This window comes from Dermacentor silvarum, chromosome 9 (genome assembly GCF_013339745.2).
Source record: "Dermacentor silvarum isolate Dsil-2018 chromosome 9, BIME_Dsil_1.4, whole genome shotgun sequence".
Classification (NCBI taxonomy): Eukaryota; Metazoa; Arthropoda; class Arachnida; order Ixodida; family Ixodidae; genus Dermacentor; species Dermacentor silvarum.
Window position 1 is genome coordinate 96,404,825 of NC_051162.1, and position 18,739 is coordinate 96,423,563.

At 46.9% G+C, this 18,739-nt stretch overlaps 1 protein-coding gene across 1 annotated transcript; it reads right to left on the reverse strand.

The window, feature by feature from the left end:
* Positions 1-1,430: 1,430 nt before the first annotated feature.
* On the reverse strand, positions 1,431-5,450 carry LOC125940329 (uncharacterized). The gene is made up of 3 exons (XM_049656385.1): positions 5,184-5,450; positions 2,418-2,558; positions 1,431-1,758 (listed from the first exon to the last, which is right to left on the reverse strand). Exons 1-3 carry the CDS (start codon positions 5,301-5,303, stop codon positions 1,483-1,485), a joined length of 537 nt encoding a protein of 178 aa, XP_049512342.1. The 5' UTR covers positions 5,304-5,450; the 3' UTR covers positions 1,431-1,482.
* Positions 5,451-18,739: the final 13,289 nt, after the last annotated feature.

Sequence of the window (18,739 nt, forward strand, 5' to 3'; positions counted from 1 at the left end):
TACGACGCGCTATGCATAAGTATGATTGATTGTTTGATTGATTGATTTGCGGCAGCAGTACGACATAGCCACTGATACGCCACGGCGGGCTGTGTTGCGTAAACATGGCTCGTGTCAAATGAAAGCGTAGCCGCGTGTGTCAACGCCTCTCCCTTTGTTTCTGTGTAATTATTTATCCCAACCATTGACTACCAAAATTAAACACTAACTGCGGTATAATGACTGCCCTCTTTTCAGCCACTTCGCTTTGGATCCTCTGCCATGCAATATTAAATAATCCCCATCGCTATACTGCTTCCGTCGGCTTCTAAAACAGTTCTTACTCATCATTTTTGCTACCTGATTATTTTAAAACGTTATGTGTAACTGTTCATTAGTGTTCTTGAATAATTACCTGCAAATAAAATTTGCTGTTGCTGTATAGCTTTGCCACTGTAGTCTTTATTTTATAACATCATCATGTTACTAAGTTACTACTATAATGACGTTCTTATATGCCTAATCCACAATATCAAATGCCGCGAAATATTTTGCTCATTCGTATGTAATTTAAACTACGTGGTGTATTATTTACTTTGAGTATGCTGATAGGTATTTTTGCCCTGCGTTAAACCTTCGTTTCTAACCGTACGCGTTCTTCTTTGGTACATGGTTTAACAGGAGATCCTCCTGACAGTTCTTTTTCTTTCTCATCACCTTCTGTACTACACTATTAACCTCATTCTACATACAAAAATAAAACAACAAAATTGTTCATTTCGGTTCACAGTATGCACTGCAAAGCTAGGGATACTGGGCCAAACGCATTTTGCAGCACATGAAAAACGCCCAGCCTCCTCTCGGCAATTACAACTAATGCGCTTGCTGCACAATTTCTAGATAATGCTACACACGATGTTTACAAAGTCACCAAAGTCGAATTCCAACATGTTCTACGTCACAGCGTAAAAATAAGAAACAAATACGGAAATATCATGTACAAAGCTACAATACATTTCAGGCATGAAAACCATGTTATAGTATGCAAAACAATAATTTAAACAAATGTGTCATGGGTGGTAGCAAAGCATGCATTGCAGATGCATAAATCATAATCAGGTCAGTGAAGTATACAAGACAAACGTAACGATAATGGTATTACATCTCTCTAAATTGCAAACTGTTTAAAGGTTGAGAAGGAAGGTTACCGCTTGAATTCTTCCTAATTAGAAAATGGAATTCTGGATGAGCGCGTAAAGCACGTGGTATGGTCAGTTCAATTCTAATAAGCAGGTGGAGCATTTTTTCAAACATGTCCGCTTAGTTCGTGACACTTATGTGCAACAATATTAAGAGTGATATACAATTAAGGCAGTGACCAGAAGCTCGAGCGAATGAAGAGCTCAGGCTCAAGAACTTTCGTACCATATAGATTCCATTTAGCAAGTTGAACATCATTGTCATTATGTTCATCTCACTCGGCGGTACCTATGCGGAGCGAGATTAGGAGCTTATACATACATACATTTCTGAACAAATGGTAATAAAGCCCGAATAAACTTGAACTGGTTCCTTGCCTTTACCGGACGGCTGGTGCTTCTTGGGACTGCTTTCGTCCGCAGTTTTGTCCTTGGCGAGGCGGCCGGCTTCCTGGGGCAAGCAGGTCGGGGACATGGCTGCTGACGAAACCATGGACCGTCCTTGCCCTCGGGACTCTCCGGGCGGTGCCTTTCCGCCTTCCTTGGCCTTCTTGTGTTTGGCCGCCCTTTTAGTCTGGGCCTTCACCATCGTTAAGTGAAACAGAACGACTTAGAAAGTTGCAACCCTTATACAAAGTTACAGCTTTCTTCAGCTACTTCGCCCAGTTTTCTTGGTTGGCGGACGGCTATCTAGCTTAGAGCACTGCACGGGCTCGGGCTTACCCGAAGGGCTCCGTTCATGCGAGCGCCGCCAGAAGAAACGCACGCCGCAATCATGTTCATACTTCTATGAGAAACGACGTCATATATACCTAGCCCTATTGCTGCACAGTGACAGCACACCTCGCTCTGTGTCCTGACGTCACAAAATGCTGACGACGCCAGGTCCGGCATGTCGAGACGCGCAACTTTAGTATCAAATTAAAATAACTTTCTTACTTCTTAGGAATCATCCGTTTGTGTTCGAGAAGCGTAAACGTTTTCTACGACTTCGAAAGCATGTGCCACTATACTCCTTTGTTTATTGCCATTTTGCACTTTGCCGTCTATTTAGCCGTCAACGGTGAGTGTTTAAAGAGTGCGCCACGTTGGGCTAGTCTGTGTAAGGCTTCCGAAGCACGAGACAGCGCAGCGTTCCTCGTCTTGCTGTGCTGTCTTGAGCTTTTCCCAAGCACTGGACCACACTCTTATCACAATGCAAGGAAAATCGCTCTGCGGCGTAAGCAAGAGAGCACTGACCTTCTTTCTGAGCTCCAGTATGGAAGGTACATGTCTGGTCACCATCAATCCGCCACCCGCGTCAAAGGCGCTCTTCGAAGGCTCCGGCTTCGGGAGTCCTTCAGCTTCTTCGGCTTCCAGGCCTTCTTTGTCCGCTGCGACCTGCAGCGTACGAGGTAGGACCCCCGTCTACCTTATAGCTTCATTGTATACTTGTTTGGTGCATGCATACGCGCCCTATCGTTAGCTTCATCATCAGCGTCAACACAACAGTCTATTTATGTACGCTGCAGGACTAAGACCTCTCCCTGCTTTCTCCGATTACCGCTGTCGTGCGCTAGCTGACCCCATCTTAGCGTTCGAATTGCCAAATTTCATCGGACCACTTAATTATGTGCTGTCCTCGAATGCACTCCGTTTCACTTGGCACCCATTCTACAACGCTATCAGACGAGTGGTTGTCTGCCCTACACATTACATGTCCTCCCAAACCAGATTTATTGCTGTCAACGTCAACTAGAATATCGATTATTCCTGTTTTCGCCCTAATCCGCACCGATGTCTTCCACTCACTTAACGTTAGGCCTATCATTTCTCTTCCATCGCTCGTTGCGTGCTCCTTAACTTCTCAATCTTCTTAACATCCAAGCTTTAAAATTAAATTGCGGGGTTTTGCGTGCCAAAACCGCTATCTGATTATAAGGCATGCCGTAGTGAAGGACTCCGGATTCATTTTGACTTCCTGGGGTTCTTTAACGTGCACCTAATGTACGGTATATGGGTGTATTGCATTTTGGCCCCATCAAAATAAATCACCATCGCTGTGATTTATTTATGCATGGGCACACAAACAAATGGTCGTGTACATCCCTCCAAAATCTTAGCAATCACGCTGGAGCGTTGAACGACATGACGGCCAGCGCCGTGTCGCGCAGTGAACCGGAAAAAGTAGCTAGAGTAGTCCAGACATGGTGGAGACACATTTAACTAGCGCTAAGGAAGACGTAGGACGAGAACGAGAAGCGCGCAGGACACAATCTCAATCTCGATCTTACGCCCCGTTGAGTGTCTCTGTCTCGTCTGCATAAACAGAGCATTCACACAGTTTGTAGTAATTTTAGCGCGGGCTATTTTCTCAAGTCTGGAATAGGCAGCGACTAGCCCAACTTTCTTCTCTGATTGAGCGAGAGTAATAGAATACCCGAGGTGCGTTTTTATCTTGTGCAAACTTTTTCTCCTAGGTTATTCGAGTATACAGGGCTGTTTCAGCGATCACTTTCAAAAAAATTTAGTGTTACCTGTGGCAGATAGCACAATTCTAGTTCATGAGCTGGTATACTCCAAGAGTCGGACATAACTTGCACAGAAAATTGAAATGCACATTTGACTACTTAACAAAATTTCACTAATTCAGTTTTTGACTAGTTACCTTATGATCCACGTTGCAATTTACAAATTCTAGCCATGGAGTTCGCAAGGCGGATCCACTTGGAACAAATTCTCAGGATTACACCAGTTTCGAGATGTTAATTCCCGAACTTCTGCGGAGAAATGCATTGGCGTTCCAATTACTTTCTTTAAAAAACGTCACTTTATGCTTTGAAGCACAAAAGTCTCGTGCGGCACGTTGCAAACGGAGCGAAGTGTGGTGCGAGTGCCTCGCTAATCGGGAATCGCGAAAGGCAGCGCGTGGGTGACGAGTGGGCGCGATTCGCAGCAGCCGCCGAAGACAGACCTCCGCTCATGCAGCACTTTGGTTCGATGTATGGTATCGGTGACGTCATCGGTGAACAGATAACCCGCGCGACTGTGGCGCCATTTTGTAGTTATCTTCGCCACTGAACCCGTCTTGCGCGACACTACGCTTTTAATTCTTCTCCCGCTTTCGCCACGCCCTCCTCATCCGCTTTCCTCCTCTCTTCCTCTTCGCTATCGCCATCTTTCATCCCTAGCTGTGATCCCCGTTCGCTCTTTCATGCTTCGCTGTGCTCGCTCGATCGGTTACGCCGAGGACGCCCACGCCGATGCCGACGCTCGTCGCAGGAACGGATGCCTAAAGCCCGTTTCACATGGTGCGATTCTGTCTGCGAATTCGCACTTGCAAATTCGCAGCTGCGGGAAATAGGCCGCCGGACCCTTCGTGCGTGCGATTTTTCGATGTTCGGCGTGCTGAACTTCTCTGCGAAGACGCAGATGCGGTGATAGCCACTGTAGCGGTGGAAACAGACGACCAATAGGAGGCGGCTCGCTCATACGTCATCGCCAGTCAGAATGCTTAACGAGTATGCGAAAAATGCAGCTGCCGTAGATCCATGTGAAAGGGGATTGCGAATTTCGCATCTGCGGAAATCACAGCTGCGAAAACGCACTGCAAAATCGCACCATGTGAAACGGGCTTAAGAGCTGCGCTCTAAAAAGGGTCGAGTCTGCTTGTCGGGCTGGGATTGGTCTCTCGCGCACATGTACATACACGCTCGCCAGTCATGCTGAGCGATCATCGAGTCGTGCTGCGCCAGCGCGACTGCGCGGAGTGTATAGATTCCGGCGGCCCCATTTGCATCACGCATGTAAGCGCACACGGTACAGACCGGCGGTTCGCAGCCAGAAGCAGCTACCCGGACGCGTTGTCTTATCTCTGGCCTCGACGCAGGCTGTCGCAACCATGTCGACCCGTCAGGTACGAGTTCATGTAAACGTTGTCGAGTCGGGCTCTCTGAACCCGACTTCTGACCCGTAAACATAGCCTACATTAAGCGAATGAACGAGGAACGATGACGTCGCACTCACCATGTCTATATTGCCGTCGTGTTTGGTGCTTTCGCCTCCGGTCTCCTTGGGACGCTTGTGGTGATGGTGCTTCTTGCGTGCCCTCTCTTCCTTCCTATCGAGCTTGACCGCTTCGCCCATGGCCTTCGGGTGATAGCGGTTGTCGAAGAGGGAAACGCTTGCTCTCGCCTCGCGGCTGCAGGTTGCGCGACGCTCCTGACGACCAAGAGCCCCGGTGGCAACGTTGCCGGAAGTCTTGAGCTCACCGGATTCGTGAACGAACTCGAGAGAGGGAAGGTCGATGCTGCTTCTCGTTCTTCGTAATCGTCTTCTTCTTCGCAAGTCTCGCGTGGCACGCGTTCAGCTCCCAATACGCCTGTCTAGAGCACCGCGGCTGCATAGTTGATGATGATGGTCATGGTAATGTTATGTTTTGGATCTGGCTATAGGGGGGGGGGGGGGGGGCCGTTTACTATAACCATAACACCATACTGACGGGTTACAGCAGCCGATGCAGAACCTGTGTGATAGCGAGCGTTTCTGTGTGGTTTTGTGGCGACGCAAGAAAACAGTTTGATCCCGCACAAAGAATATGTTCAACTGCTTGAAGAACAGGTGCGAGAGCCCTAGACCCCCATTTGTCACCTTATGAAACAAATTGCTACGGCTCGTGCGCTCCCACTGCGATCCCCATATAAAGTTCGCAAGCACTCGGTGAATTTTTGCAACCGAAGTTCTGGCCATGGCCATCTGATATGCACACGGGACTTGTTCAGAGCACAATGTGAATAGCGTCGGGCCCGTGATTGTGGGGTCCAGGGTTCGAATTTCGTTGTGGCAATTTTTTTAAGGTTGCTACATTATTCTTTTTTCTCGTTCGACTTCTGCTGTACTTGTTCCGTACTATGCTTCACCAGCACGCCTGACTCCAATGGCTCCTGCCGAGAGGAGCGAAGCGACCTATTGCGTAGCTCAGAAAGAAGGGAGTGTGGTCCTTAGGTAGACGCCGCTTTAGCGGCCGCAGACTAATGAATAATAATGCGCTGTTACGTTGTTACTATAGGCCCAATGAGATGCCACCGCTCTTCCCATCGCTGACTAGCAAAACTCTGCACCCAACATTCAATGGAAGAAAGGGCCCCCTCAATTATGCAGCGAGGGGGCCCATCAAAATAGTGTATATACTATTATGATGGGCCCCCTCACCGTATTAAGTGTCTACAGGTATTGTCGCTGTTGTTGGTGATGATGATGATGATGATGATGACGGTGGTGGTAGCCGTACCCTTTGTAATGGGCTGCCGAAATCCAAGAAGCTAGGCCAAAGACGCAAACGTAATATATTGCAGACAAAAATGTCAGCAGACACGTTTATGATGACGATGATGATGCTTTCAATCGAGATCCCATTTGAAACGGCGGCGTCGAAGAGTTGCCTAGCCTGCTTGAGCCAAGCAGGCCACACTTCATCCATTGCAATCAGGCATTTTCCTAATATCTAATTTACCTTACCCATCTTCAATTAGCTGCCGCTAAATATAATTAAATGTGTTTCCAGCGCACTGTGCGCTGTGACCTTCGAAAATAAAACGCAGTAGGTTTCTAAGCCTTGCTTCACGGCGATTCTAAAACTGTAGGAAGACAACCTGCACTCGCTAAGTGCGCAGAAACACAACGGGGGGACATACTTCGTAGATATGCCAAACCCAATTACAGGCAGCATTCGACATTGATTAGACCCGAGTCCTCACCTCTCATGCATGCATGTTGTCTCAAGAAAACCACGTGATCGGACTGCTGTTCTAAAGTATATTTTTTTAATTTAGCTTTCAACAATACAATACAGCCTAGCCAATCAAGAAAACATGTGAAAGCATCTGGTGCAAAAAGTAAATTTTTTATCTAAATGCATTAAACGTTTATTAATATTTCCGGAGAAAGCTTAAAATTGTATCAAAATCGTGACCATTCGCAGTTATGACGGGACAATTGCAATTCACAGTTAGCTTTTGTTTTTGCGTTTGCTTTTGCTTTAGCTTTACCTTTTCCTTTTCCTTTGCTTGACTGACTGCTTGCTCGCGTGCTCGTTTTCGTGTTTGTTTCCTTGGGGTTTTACATTTTCTGCTCATGCTGCCACTGTTGCTATCAAATGTATTAAATGCGAAGCATTTCTTGGCGAACATTTGCTACTTTGACCGTATCTATCTATCTATCTATCTATCTATCTATCTATCTATCTATCTATCTATCTATCTATCTATCTAGCCGCCTACGACTTTGTGCTCTCTTGGTCGTTTCGTTAACTTGGTATGTATCAAAATTGGCGTACTATGACAAGAGTATATGACGAACATAGATCAATTGTCATTGAATATCATGGCATGCATATCATGTAGGTCTTGAAACAGCAGCCTACGTCTTGGTGCTCTCATGGTCATTTGGTTAACTTGGTAGGTACCAAAGTTGATACATTATGACAGGAGTGTATGACGAACATCAGTGATAGGTCATGACAAAAATGACATGACATGCGTGTCAGGTAAGTCATGACAATGACCCAGCGAAACATTTTAACGCTAAAAACCACTCAAATGGGTTCGGACGTGAGTACTAAGTGAAGGAAACACTACAGGATGCTGGCAGAAGTAATAGTCATGAGCATGACTCAGCAAAATGACAATGACTCAGCGAAAAAGTATAGCACTCAAAAACCACTGAAATGGGTTCGGGTGTGGGTACTAAGGGAAGCAAACACTAAAGGATGCTGGTAGAAGTCATAGTCATGAGCATGGCTCAGCAAAAATGACAATGACTTGGCAAAAAATATTAACACTCAAAAACCACTGGAATGGGTTCGGACGTGGGCACTAAGTGAAGGCAACACTAAAGGATGATGGTAGAAATCATAGTCATGAGCATGACTCAGCAAAAATGACAATGACTCAGCGAAAAAAATACTAACACTCAAAAGCCACTGAAATGGGTTCGGACGTGGGTACTAAGTGAAGGAAACACTACAGGATGCTGGTAGAAGTCATAGTCATGATCATAAATCAGCAAAATGACAATGACTCAGCGAAAAAGTATAGCACTCAAAAACCACTGAAATGGGTTCGGGTGTGGGTACTAAGGGAAGCAAACACTAAAGGATGCTGGTAGAAGTCATAGTCATGAGCATGGCTTAGCAAAAATGACAATGACTCGGCAAAAAATATTAACACTCAAAAACCACTGGAATGGGTTCGGACGTGGGCACTAAGTGAAGGCCACACTAAAGGATGATGGTAGAAATCAGTCATGAGCATGACTCAGCGAAAAAAATACTAACACTCAAAAGCCACTGAAATGGGTTTGGACGTGGGTACTAAGTGAAGGAAACACTACAGGATGCTGGTAGAAGTCATAGTCATGATCATAAATCAGCAAAATGACAATGACTCAGCGAAAAAGTATAGCACTCAAAAACCACTGAAATGGGTTCGGGTGTGGGTACTAAGGGAAGCAAACACTAAAGGATGCTGGTAGAAGTCATAGTCATGAGCATGGCTTAGAAAAATGACAATGACTCGGCAAAAAATATTAACACTCAAAACCACTGGAATGGGTTCGGACGTGGGCACTAAGTGAAGGCCACACTAAAGGATGATGGTAGAAATCAGTCATGAGCATGACTAAGCAAAAATGACAATGACTCAGCGAAAAAAATACTAACACTCAAAAGCCACTGAAATGGGTTCGGACGTGGGTACTAAGTGAAGGAAACACTACAGGATGCTGGTAGAAGTCATAGTCATGATCATAAACCAGCAAAATGACAATGACTCAGCAAAAAATATTAACACTCAAAAACCACTGGAATGGGTTCGGACGTGGGCACTAAGTGAAGGCAACACTAAAGGGTGATGGTAGAAATCATAGTCATGAGCATGATTCAGCAAAAATGACAATGACTCAGCGAAAAAAATATTAGCACACAAAAACCATTGGAATGGGTTCGGGCGTCGGTACAAGTGAAGGAAACACTAAAGGATGATGGTAGAAGTCATAGTCATGAGCTTGACTTAGAAAAAAAACCTCAGTGCCTCAGCCAAAAAATCATTAACACTGAAAAACACTGAAACGGGTTCGGACGTGGGTACTAAGGGAAGGAAACACTAAAGGATGTTGGTAGAAGTCATAGTCACGAGTATGACTAAGGCTTTCGCCCTAAGGTCTCTTAGGTGTAGCTAAAGGGACTCCTGAGCATGACATGAATGTCGTGGCATGCGTATCATGTAGGTCATGAAAGAGCCGCCTACGTCTTGGTACTCTCATGGTCGTTTCGTTAATTTGCTAGGCTCCCTGCACACTGCTTCTCATAACATCGATTCCCACAGGGCGTGGGATCTGCCGGCTTTTTTCCTTGTTTGCATGTGTGTTTGAGTACCCTGCTTTTTTTTGCGGACTATCGTATAAAGTATAAATAAACTATATTTCACTCAAGAACATGATAGAGTGGGGCTACAAAACGTTGTTTTATGGAACTTCCACTTCTATTTCATTCGGAACCGTTATAAACCAGTGTCAACTGGTTCAAAGGTGTTCAAGCCGTTACATTTTTGCTCTGGAGCTAAACATGTAGTGAAACGGATAATATGTATAAACCTGAAACTAAACCCGAAGCGAACCCGATAACTTTTCGGTTCGACAACCAGCACAGGACAACGAGGAATGCTTCAAAATCAAGCTTCGAACGAATTAGATGCACTAAGTTCCCATATGGCTACGTACGAGCAATGGTAACTAATTAACGCATAAAGGCCGAAATGAGACCCAGATGCAATCGCTCAAACTGTGCGTGCCTTAAACCGGAACCGAAAGTGTGACTTTACATGACGAATAAGGCGATTTGAGATGTCCTAGTACAGGTAGGGCAATAACAATGTCAAAATGAAGCTTGGAACCAAAAAGCTGCATCAAGTTAGGGTTATAATGGAAGTACTTATGCGCAATACGTGCCAAAACGCCGAAATTAAGCCCAGATGGGCCGATACCAGAGATACCGCAGTTTAAAATAGGGACCGATCCCGAAGGTAATGCAATGAACAAGCCATATGGTACACTAATGCGCCCAAGAAGACCTTGTACAAGTCTCCCCCATGTCAGCTGCTGTTGAGTCACCGTTTTTTTTCTCCAATACTCTAAGCTACTCTTCCTTACCTAGACCGTTGACCAGTTAATGCTACCATCAGCTTTAAATCAGTGTTTCTGAAAGATGAAAGTATATACTTCAATATTTAATGTTTCCCACTGTGCAGTTCCCACGGTGCAGTTTTGAAAGGTATGGGAGTCTCTGGAACTGCACAAGCATTTTCGCAATCCGCATCTTTCCTGAATGGATTCGAACCCGCGACCTCCTGCTTAGCAGCAGAACGCCATAATAAGAGCCACTGCGGCGTGTGCGCTTTAAGTCAAAACAGAATGTCTGCACTGGCGTAAACTGTTTAATTGGGAACAAGCAGTTGAAGCACTGCGCGCAAACTATCAATAATTCAACAGAGAAATTCATATCGTAACTCTAAGCACCATTGCATATACCTTTCTTCGACTGTCCACGGGTAGCCCGACATCCATATCAATGTCTATTAAGGTAGCCCTTCGCCCATAACCGCTGCCCTTTCAGTCATCGCGATATCGGTACACACCGTTTTTACCCGCACTTGTGTGCCTATTGGCGGTCCTTGGGCATACGTGAGACCACCCTTCAACGTTTCATTCTCACGGCACGCAAGGCAAAGTTGCCTGAAGGTCAGCTGTTCTACCTTTCAGGCGAGCCACCTTCTCATCACTTTGTCTGTCGGTGGGTGGCTCTTGGGTAGAGTAGCCACCGGCTGAAATCGGTGGAGGCGAGACAAAGGCGGGGAATGGGCAAAGGCATGAGGGCACTGCAATAAGAACGGCCCTACAGCGTGGTCCGGCCTACTTTTGCTACGACCGTTTTCACGCGCTCAGTACCAGCCCAAGTGCCGGCGGCGGGGCGGACGAGGTTGTGCCGACCGCGGATTTCTTGCTCTGTTTACGCCATATCATCACCATCAGGAGGACGGCCACACCGGTCAGGACAACGATGACAAAGACGGAAACGGCGTAGACCCAGAAGATGGTCGGGTTTTGTCTCGTGCTCCCGGTGTCTCCGCCCGGACCGGCCTGCGCTGTGATCGTGCCCGTCGGGTGACTTTGGGTGGTATGCGACTGGTCGCGACCGCCTTCCGTATGCTGCTTCTCTTGGGTCGGCTCGTGGGCCTTGTCGACACTCTTGCTGCCACCCTGTTCTGCTCGGTTACTGCTGGCGGGCCCCGGTGTGAATGATGCTGCCTCGGAGTGCTTGGTGACCATCGATGTGGCTGCCGATACAGTCGGCGATATATCTGCCACCGCGGTAGACGTCCCTGATATCCTGCTGCCCTCTGCCGGCTTTTTGGCTTTGGGTTTGGCTTTCTTCTGCGGACAGCGATAGTCGAAGGACAGAGCAATTAGCATTTAATACGTATACGCACTCCTAGTCTCGCTTCACGAAGTGGAAGCTTTTTGCGAATATGTTCCGCTTACTAAATGATACCTGTGTGTAACGATCAAAACATGTTGATCTACATTAACACGTTCTACTTATTTACTGTAACATGGGCATACATATGGAATGAAATTGTGAGTGGAAAGCCTTTTCCCCATGATTCGATTTTCAACACACCGGAAGTGAGATTTCCGTTGCATGTGTGGAAATCGCAGTAGCAGTGCTCGCCGTCCCTCTTTTCGAGCAGTTTAAATAATTGTAACTTCGGCAAGCGCATATGACATGACCGCAAAGTACTCGAAGTTTCAAAGTTGCGGTGAACGCGCGACCGTTTAGTTGCATTCTTTTCCTGCCGGTTGTCCTGTCACGAGTATAAATTTCCCGATGCATCTTGAAACGTTATCTTACCTCACCTGCTCATTAAATTCGACATGCCAAACGTGCAGGCTAACGAATTTTCTACGATAGCATATTTAACTCCGTGGCTTCAATAAACAGCGTCATCGATTTGTTTTCGAATATTTAATGCATGTTAAGTTGTATGTCTTCTCTGATGGAGAATGGTTCTCTTTCTTTTGTTTTTTTTTTTTTCTGCACAGAAACCAATACACATTGAATATGTTGCGTACTTTGTATCCTTACTGCACCTGTATTATCCTTTGCCTTTGAACGGTAATTAACAACAGAGTTACATAACAATATTGGCTTGCATAGTGGCCCAATGACAACACACCCTCTGCCAACGTCATGTAAGACTTGTGCAACAATGCGAAAAGCTGACAAACAGCCTATCCTTATGTAGGTGAAACAGTAAAAGACGGCACGTTAAAGAAAAATAAATGAAAACGGTGCAGTGAAGTCAGCCAGTTGCATTCCTTCCTGTGAATGACCGCATTCTTTAAGTATAACAGGTTCTTGAACGGCCACAGCTAAGCAAGTGTGCAAAAATATTGTTTCTAATAAGATTGTGACCACATTTTATAGTGTGTAAACCCATATAAGGATATCATCTGTCATTACTACCTTTATAAGTAGTGAATTGCCATGCTACTTGCAAGAACACTTCACCCTGGTATTTTAAAAGAAATATCTGTAGCGGCGGGGCGCTTCCTTCAACTTGACTGATTTCAAGGCGATTTGCAGCGTGCACACACGATGCTCACTCTCTCCCATTTTCTTTCTATTCCCCTTTCCCCAGTGTAGGGTAGCAAACCGGACGCTCGTCTGGTTGCCCTCCCTGCCTTTCTTATCGTTGCTTTCTCTCTCTCTACACTTCAAGTATGCATAATATGCAGTTTATTCAATAAAGGGTCACAAACAGTCTTTTTAGCAATCACAAACTCATTAATTGCAATTTTTACTGACATACAGGCAAGAAAAAAAAAACATCAGCCATTTCACTCTGTGAAGGTGGATGACCAGCGAAGCTGTTTAGTACACGACGCAGAGGTGACACAGAATCTTGATCAAAGGTATGAACAAATTTGTTTTCGCCGTAGCTCTGCGTAGGCACGCTCCTCCTCGGGTGGTGGTGGTGAAACATTTATTATCTCTCTCTCTCTCTCTCTCTCTATATATATATATATATATATATATATATATATATATACGGTCAGACAAGTCGGGTCGGCCTCAAGGGCCGGTCCCTTACAAAATGTAGGAGGGGTCCCAAGTCCGGGACCCGTGCGACTTCCGCAGCAGCTCGGGTCCTAGCCACGAGGGCTCTTTGGCTCTCCAAGGTAGAGCAGCCCGCAGGGCAGTCTCCCAGCTCTGTCAGGTAGGGAGGGGGGGGGGGGGGGGGGGATAAGCCGAGTTAGAGGGGCATGCCCACATCATGTGGAACACATCCGAGAACGTGCACTCGCAGTGCGGGTACTCCAAGGTGACGGTCGGGTTAAAGTATTGAAGTACTGCCGGGCACAGCACCGTATTAGTGTAGAGCCGGAGGAGCCAGCGCTCCTGCGCTTTGGTTAGGCCTGGGGCGGGGGTAGGAAATCAGCCGTGATTAGTTTTGTTAAGTTGCGTAATGTTAAGTTCACGGATGTTGATACCCGGGTGGGGTCTTGGCAAAGTCAGGCGACGGGTGTTGAAGCGGTGCCCGGTGATTAAGCGCGCGGGCTGATGCATCGGCAGCCTCATTACCACGTAGACCAGTATGGGCTGGTGTCCAGACGCGTCTCCGGGCGGTCTCGGCAGTCGTATCGTCGAAGAATTTGGGCGGTGCGGCTAGCGATGCGCCCTTTCTCTAAATTTTGGCAGACTCCCCGGGAGTCGGTGATAATGACTCTGGATTCTGGATCTGCTGCGGCGAGTGCTATGGCAACCTCCTCCGCATGTGTGGTGTTAGGGGCACGGAAAGTGAGACCCTGAACATGTTCGTTTTGGTGGACAACCGCCGCCGTGGTGAGGGCCGGCGGCGTCCGTATAGGAAACTGCACGACGGGACCCTTAGCGTCCCTGTAAAGCCATCGCGCACTATACGCGACCTCACCATTACGACGAAAGAAGCTAAACTTAAAATGAAAAACGGCATCTTGTCTTGCCGACAACGCACGACGGTGCCACCGCCCCGGGAGAGCGGTAGGAAACTAGGCACGCACGACCTTGGAACGACGACAAAGAGAGGGCTGTGTGAACGTAGACATGGCCGAAGCTGGCGACACAACGGTAAATCTTTGAGAAACATTTATTACCTACCAGAAAATCTACTGATCTTGAAAATGGTGCCTATTGATAACTAATTTACTCAAAATCCATATCCAAGTGATGAGACGTATAAGGTTGTGCTTAGAATGAAGCGATTTTACATCAAATACGTGACCCGAGTTTTTTTCTTGCAGAGTTGAAAAACAATTCACTCATGATTACGATCCCTTCTAATGCGAAATTTGAGCGAAGCTCTACACGTGTTCTCATTTCGTGTGTCGATATTTTGTCTTGCGATTATGTAGCTACACGGCTTTTATTAGGGAAATAAACACTGTGAGTAGCGTAGCTAGCGCGGACAATCTCTCTTGTGCGGCACATTGCAAACGGAGCGAAGTGCGGCGCGAGTGGCTCGCTAATCGGGAGATCGCGAGAGACAGCGCGTGGGTGACGCCTGGTTGCAGACACACCTCCGCTAATGCAGTGCTGTGCTTCCATACAGACGATGCGCATTACTCTGGCGCCATATCATAGCCATCGTCACCGCACAGCCCGTCTTGATTGGCCGTACGCTTTTCTTCGCACACCTTCGTTCCATCAACGACGATAGCGGCCCTGCAGCGCGGGGAAATCGTGCAACCAGTGTCAGCGGCGACAACACCCAAGGTCGAGCGTCACATCGAGCCTAGCTGCTCGCCATCATTAGACTTGAAAAAATTCTTTAAAGGAGGGTTTGAAGGAGACGCACCTTCTTTTTCATATCCAGTATCGAAGGTCGACGTTTGGTAACAAACGCCGATGTTGCGCCGTCGAAACCGACTTTTGCTGGAGGCAACGGGAGATTGTCACCGAGGTCGAACCCGACGTCGTCTGCTGCGGCCTGTGGCAACAAAGAAAATGGAGACACGACCGCGTCAAAACTTTGGCTTTGGTCTAGCTAATTCCCATTCACACCATCGGAGATTGGGCAAGTTTTTGTTCTTCACGATCTAAAACGTAAGGACGCGATTTAAGGGGACACTAAAGAGAAACTCTAACAGTTTACATTATTACAGTCTTCTTGAAGACATCTTCTTTCGTTGATTTCGCCATAATGGGTCGTTTATCAAAAAGGAAAATGATGGAAAACGTTTGATTTTTATTGCGATAGCAAATATATGGAGACACCAGGTGCGTTTCTGCCATCGGCGTCGCCGTCAGGTTCAGTATAAAATCCACGGGCGATAAAATCTTACAAAGGCTGTCACCACCCTATAACAGCGCTTGCATGTAGGCTCCCTTCGGATGACGAGCAGGCAGCGCACGTTACGTCTCGGGAACTCGAGCAGGAGCTAGCAAACGTGAAAGACCGCCTCAAGTTTCCAGGCGTCGCATGCGTCGTGCCGTGTGCAGATTGCCCACACGTCTACACATGCGAGTCCGGCAACTTCAGGACACGATTTCAACAGCGCAGGATACGACGTCAATAAAAATAAAAAAAAAAAACACCGCATACCCACGAAGTGAATGATGATGAGTGGGCGAAGCACCGGGGGATCGGGCAAAACGCCGGAAGCGTTCTCCGGAAGCCGGCGTCGGGTTCCGGCTTGTGGAACCGGAAGCCGGAGCTTGGCGTACATATACTGTGTACACACACACACACACACACACACACACACACACACACACACACACACACACACACACACACACACACACACACACACACACACACACACACACGTGTGTGTGTGTGTGTACTGCACACATGTACAGTATATATATGTAAAAGTGTATATATATACACACACTTATACATATATATACTGTACATGCGTGCAGGCAGTACACATGTACATGCTCTGGTATACACAGTAAACACGCAAACCAGAGTTACGGACAACGGACAACTACGAGGGACAAGGCTCGGCCCTAAGGTGCTTCGCCCCTCAAACAAGTTGCGTGGAATGCCCTGGCGAAGCACTGCGCAACTACGTCGCATGCCGTCAACCTGGGGAGAAGCACGAGCGACGGCCATGGAGAAGAATTTATCCGCCTGACTTTATCTGGAGTCATCGATCATCCAAACCACGCCGCACGCACTTAATCGCAGAGGATGGTATATTCTTCCAGCCGTGTTCATTCCGGATGCCTTAATCATGGCGTGCGCCGTACACAAAAACCGAGCTCTGTGCCTGTTTTCACTCATTGGGAACAAGGCTTCCGTGGGGGAGCCGAAACGTTAAGAGCGGTTTCGGTTTTAAAGCCGATTTTTTTTCTTTGTTCCTGTTGTTGGTGTCCGGATGCCTTCCGTTCTACATAATAAATTTAGTAAAGAAAAGAAGGCATGCCAAGCAGTCTTTGAGATAGCTCTTTTCTTGCCAACTTCAGTTTATCTTGTAGTAAAACTGAAATCAACTGATTGATTGATTGCTTGATTGATTGATTGATTGACTCGCCTTGCGCGGCTTGACGCCTTTGCCGCCGCCCCTCGCGGCACCCCTGCCCGTCTTCTTCTTGCCCGCGTCCATGGACTTCTGTGGCGGCTCGTACAGCGGCTTCCGCCGAACCGCGACCGTCGGACGCTCTCCACTCCACCCTCTCCACTCGTGCCTGCACCGCCGGACGACTGCAAAATGCGCTGTCGACGTTCTCGCGTGGTTCGACGTAGCCGAGTGCCTGATACGGAACCCTGGTGTACCAGCGTCGATCTGCTTCTTCTTCTTCTTCTTCCCAAAGGCACGCGGCGTGGGTGCCCCCCCCCCTTTTTTTTCAGTATTTGTTTCGTTTCCTTTTTATTTAATTTTTTTTTGTACGAGAGCTTACCGACTGTCCAAGAAAAGATGTCTATATTGTCACGTAGTAGTGACGGGAAGAAAACAGTCGCAAAACTGTGAATGACGAAACGGACTTTTTGTAGGGCGAACCTGTGCCCACTAAAGCAAGTTGCACTCGAAGCAGAACGATAGCGGCGAACACAGTCGCGATCGTCGAAATCTGATCAGCGGCGAAACGCGTCGCCTTTTATACATGAGTCATCGAAGGTTCCAGATTAATCCCTTGTGCCCGCGTGTCTTCTAGAAAGTACCAGACAATTTGCGTCGCTCATATGTGTATACAATCAGATTACATAAGCGTCGGTGACAACAGACAACGGATAGAAGCATCGATAACGTTCGAGAAACTTCCGATACGTCCTGTGCCTAGCGATAACGTTTAACTTTTGTTAACCAGTGAAAGATAAACATGTACACGTGTCAATATTCTACTCGGTTGCACCGAATATTGATACTTTAAAAAAGTTTCTGACCTCAGACTTCGAACAAATTGCTGAAACTCACCCGATTCTTGACGAGTTCACTAGAGTGAACTCGTCAAGAGCTGCCAATAAGGTATCGTCATCCTCACCTCATTTTCTAATCCTAAGGGCGCATAACCTGTTACAACGGAACAAGAGAGGGCGGAGTGGGAGGTGCATATACGTAAGTAAGTATATGTTAATATATTGAGTGTGTTGCCGCAAATTTGCGGCATATTGAGTCTCAGCTAGCGAGAGAAAGCCCGGTTCTGACGTCACGTGTAGTCATTCGACAGAAAGTCGTTGGCGTACGACCAACTCGGACTCAGTTACGCTCTGCGCGTTAAGGGCCCCGTGTCGCAGAAAGTCTGGCGTCGGCAACCGGCGTACGATGTCGGCATGTGGCGGAGAAAATCATCCCCAACCACCCCGACCGCGCAGGCCGTCCACGTGCTATCACGTTCCACTCTTAAGGGCGAAGCTCAAGCGTACTCCAAGTTTTTTGCAAAACTCATTGTTTTACAGGCAGTTATATAACTAGCTCTTCGCTACCACAGTCCACATGTGTGTACAGTTCGTCTAAAGCCATGTACTCGTGAGTGACATGTTGGGAGGCATTAAAATCGCCCGCCTTTCTCAACCTGGACCGTGGCTTACTCAGCATCCAAAAGAGGGCGCCATATCTAGGCTGAGGCGCCCGTTATGAAAATAAAGATACAAAAGAGAAACAAAAACAAGGTCACTGCAAGCATTCCCTCAAATCTTGCTGTTCGCTACCAGCTGACCACATTTGTAGACACCTTTTTTAAAACAAGTGCGCCGCAGCGAAAAGTTCCAAGGCATTCAAATTTAATGCATTTGTCAGCCTGCATCATGATTTATCCTGCTTGTAAAATACGGCACCATATGTTGTCTGAGGCGGCATTTAAAAAAATGGCTGCAAGCTGCTCACAATATGTTTTCGCAACTTGTGTTCACATTTGTGAACACGGTGTTCTGGCTTAAAGTGCGTTTCATGTCACCAATTTCTTTTTTTCTGTGAGCTCCTGAAATAGTCTGAAATAGAACTTTAAGAACAGTTACTCAGTTTCTTTCCCACATTTC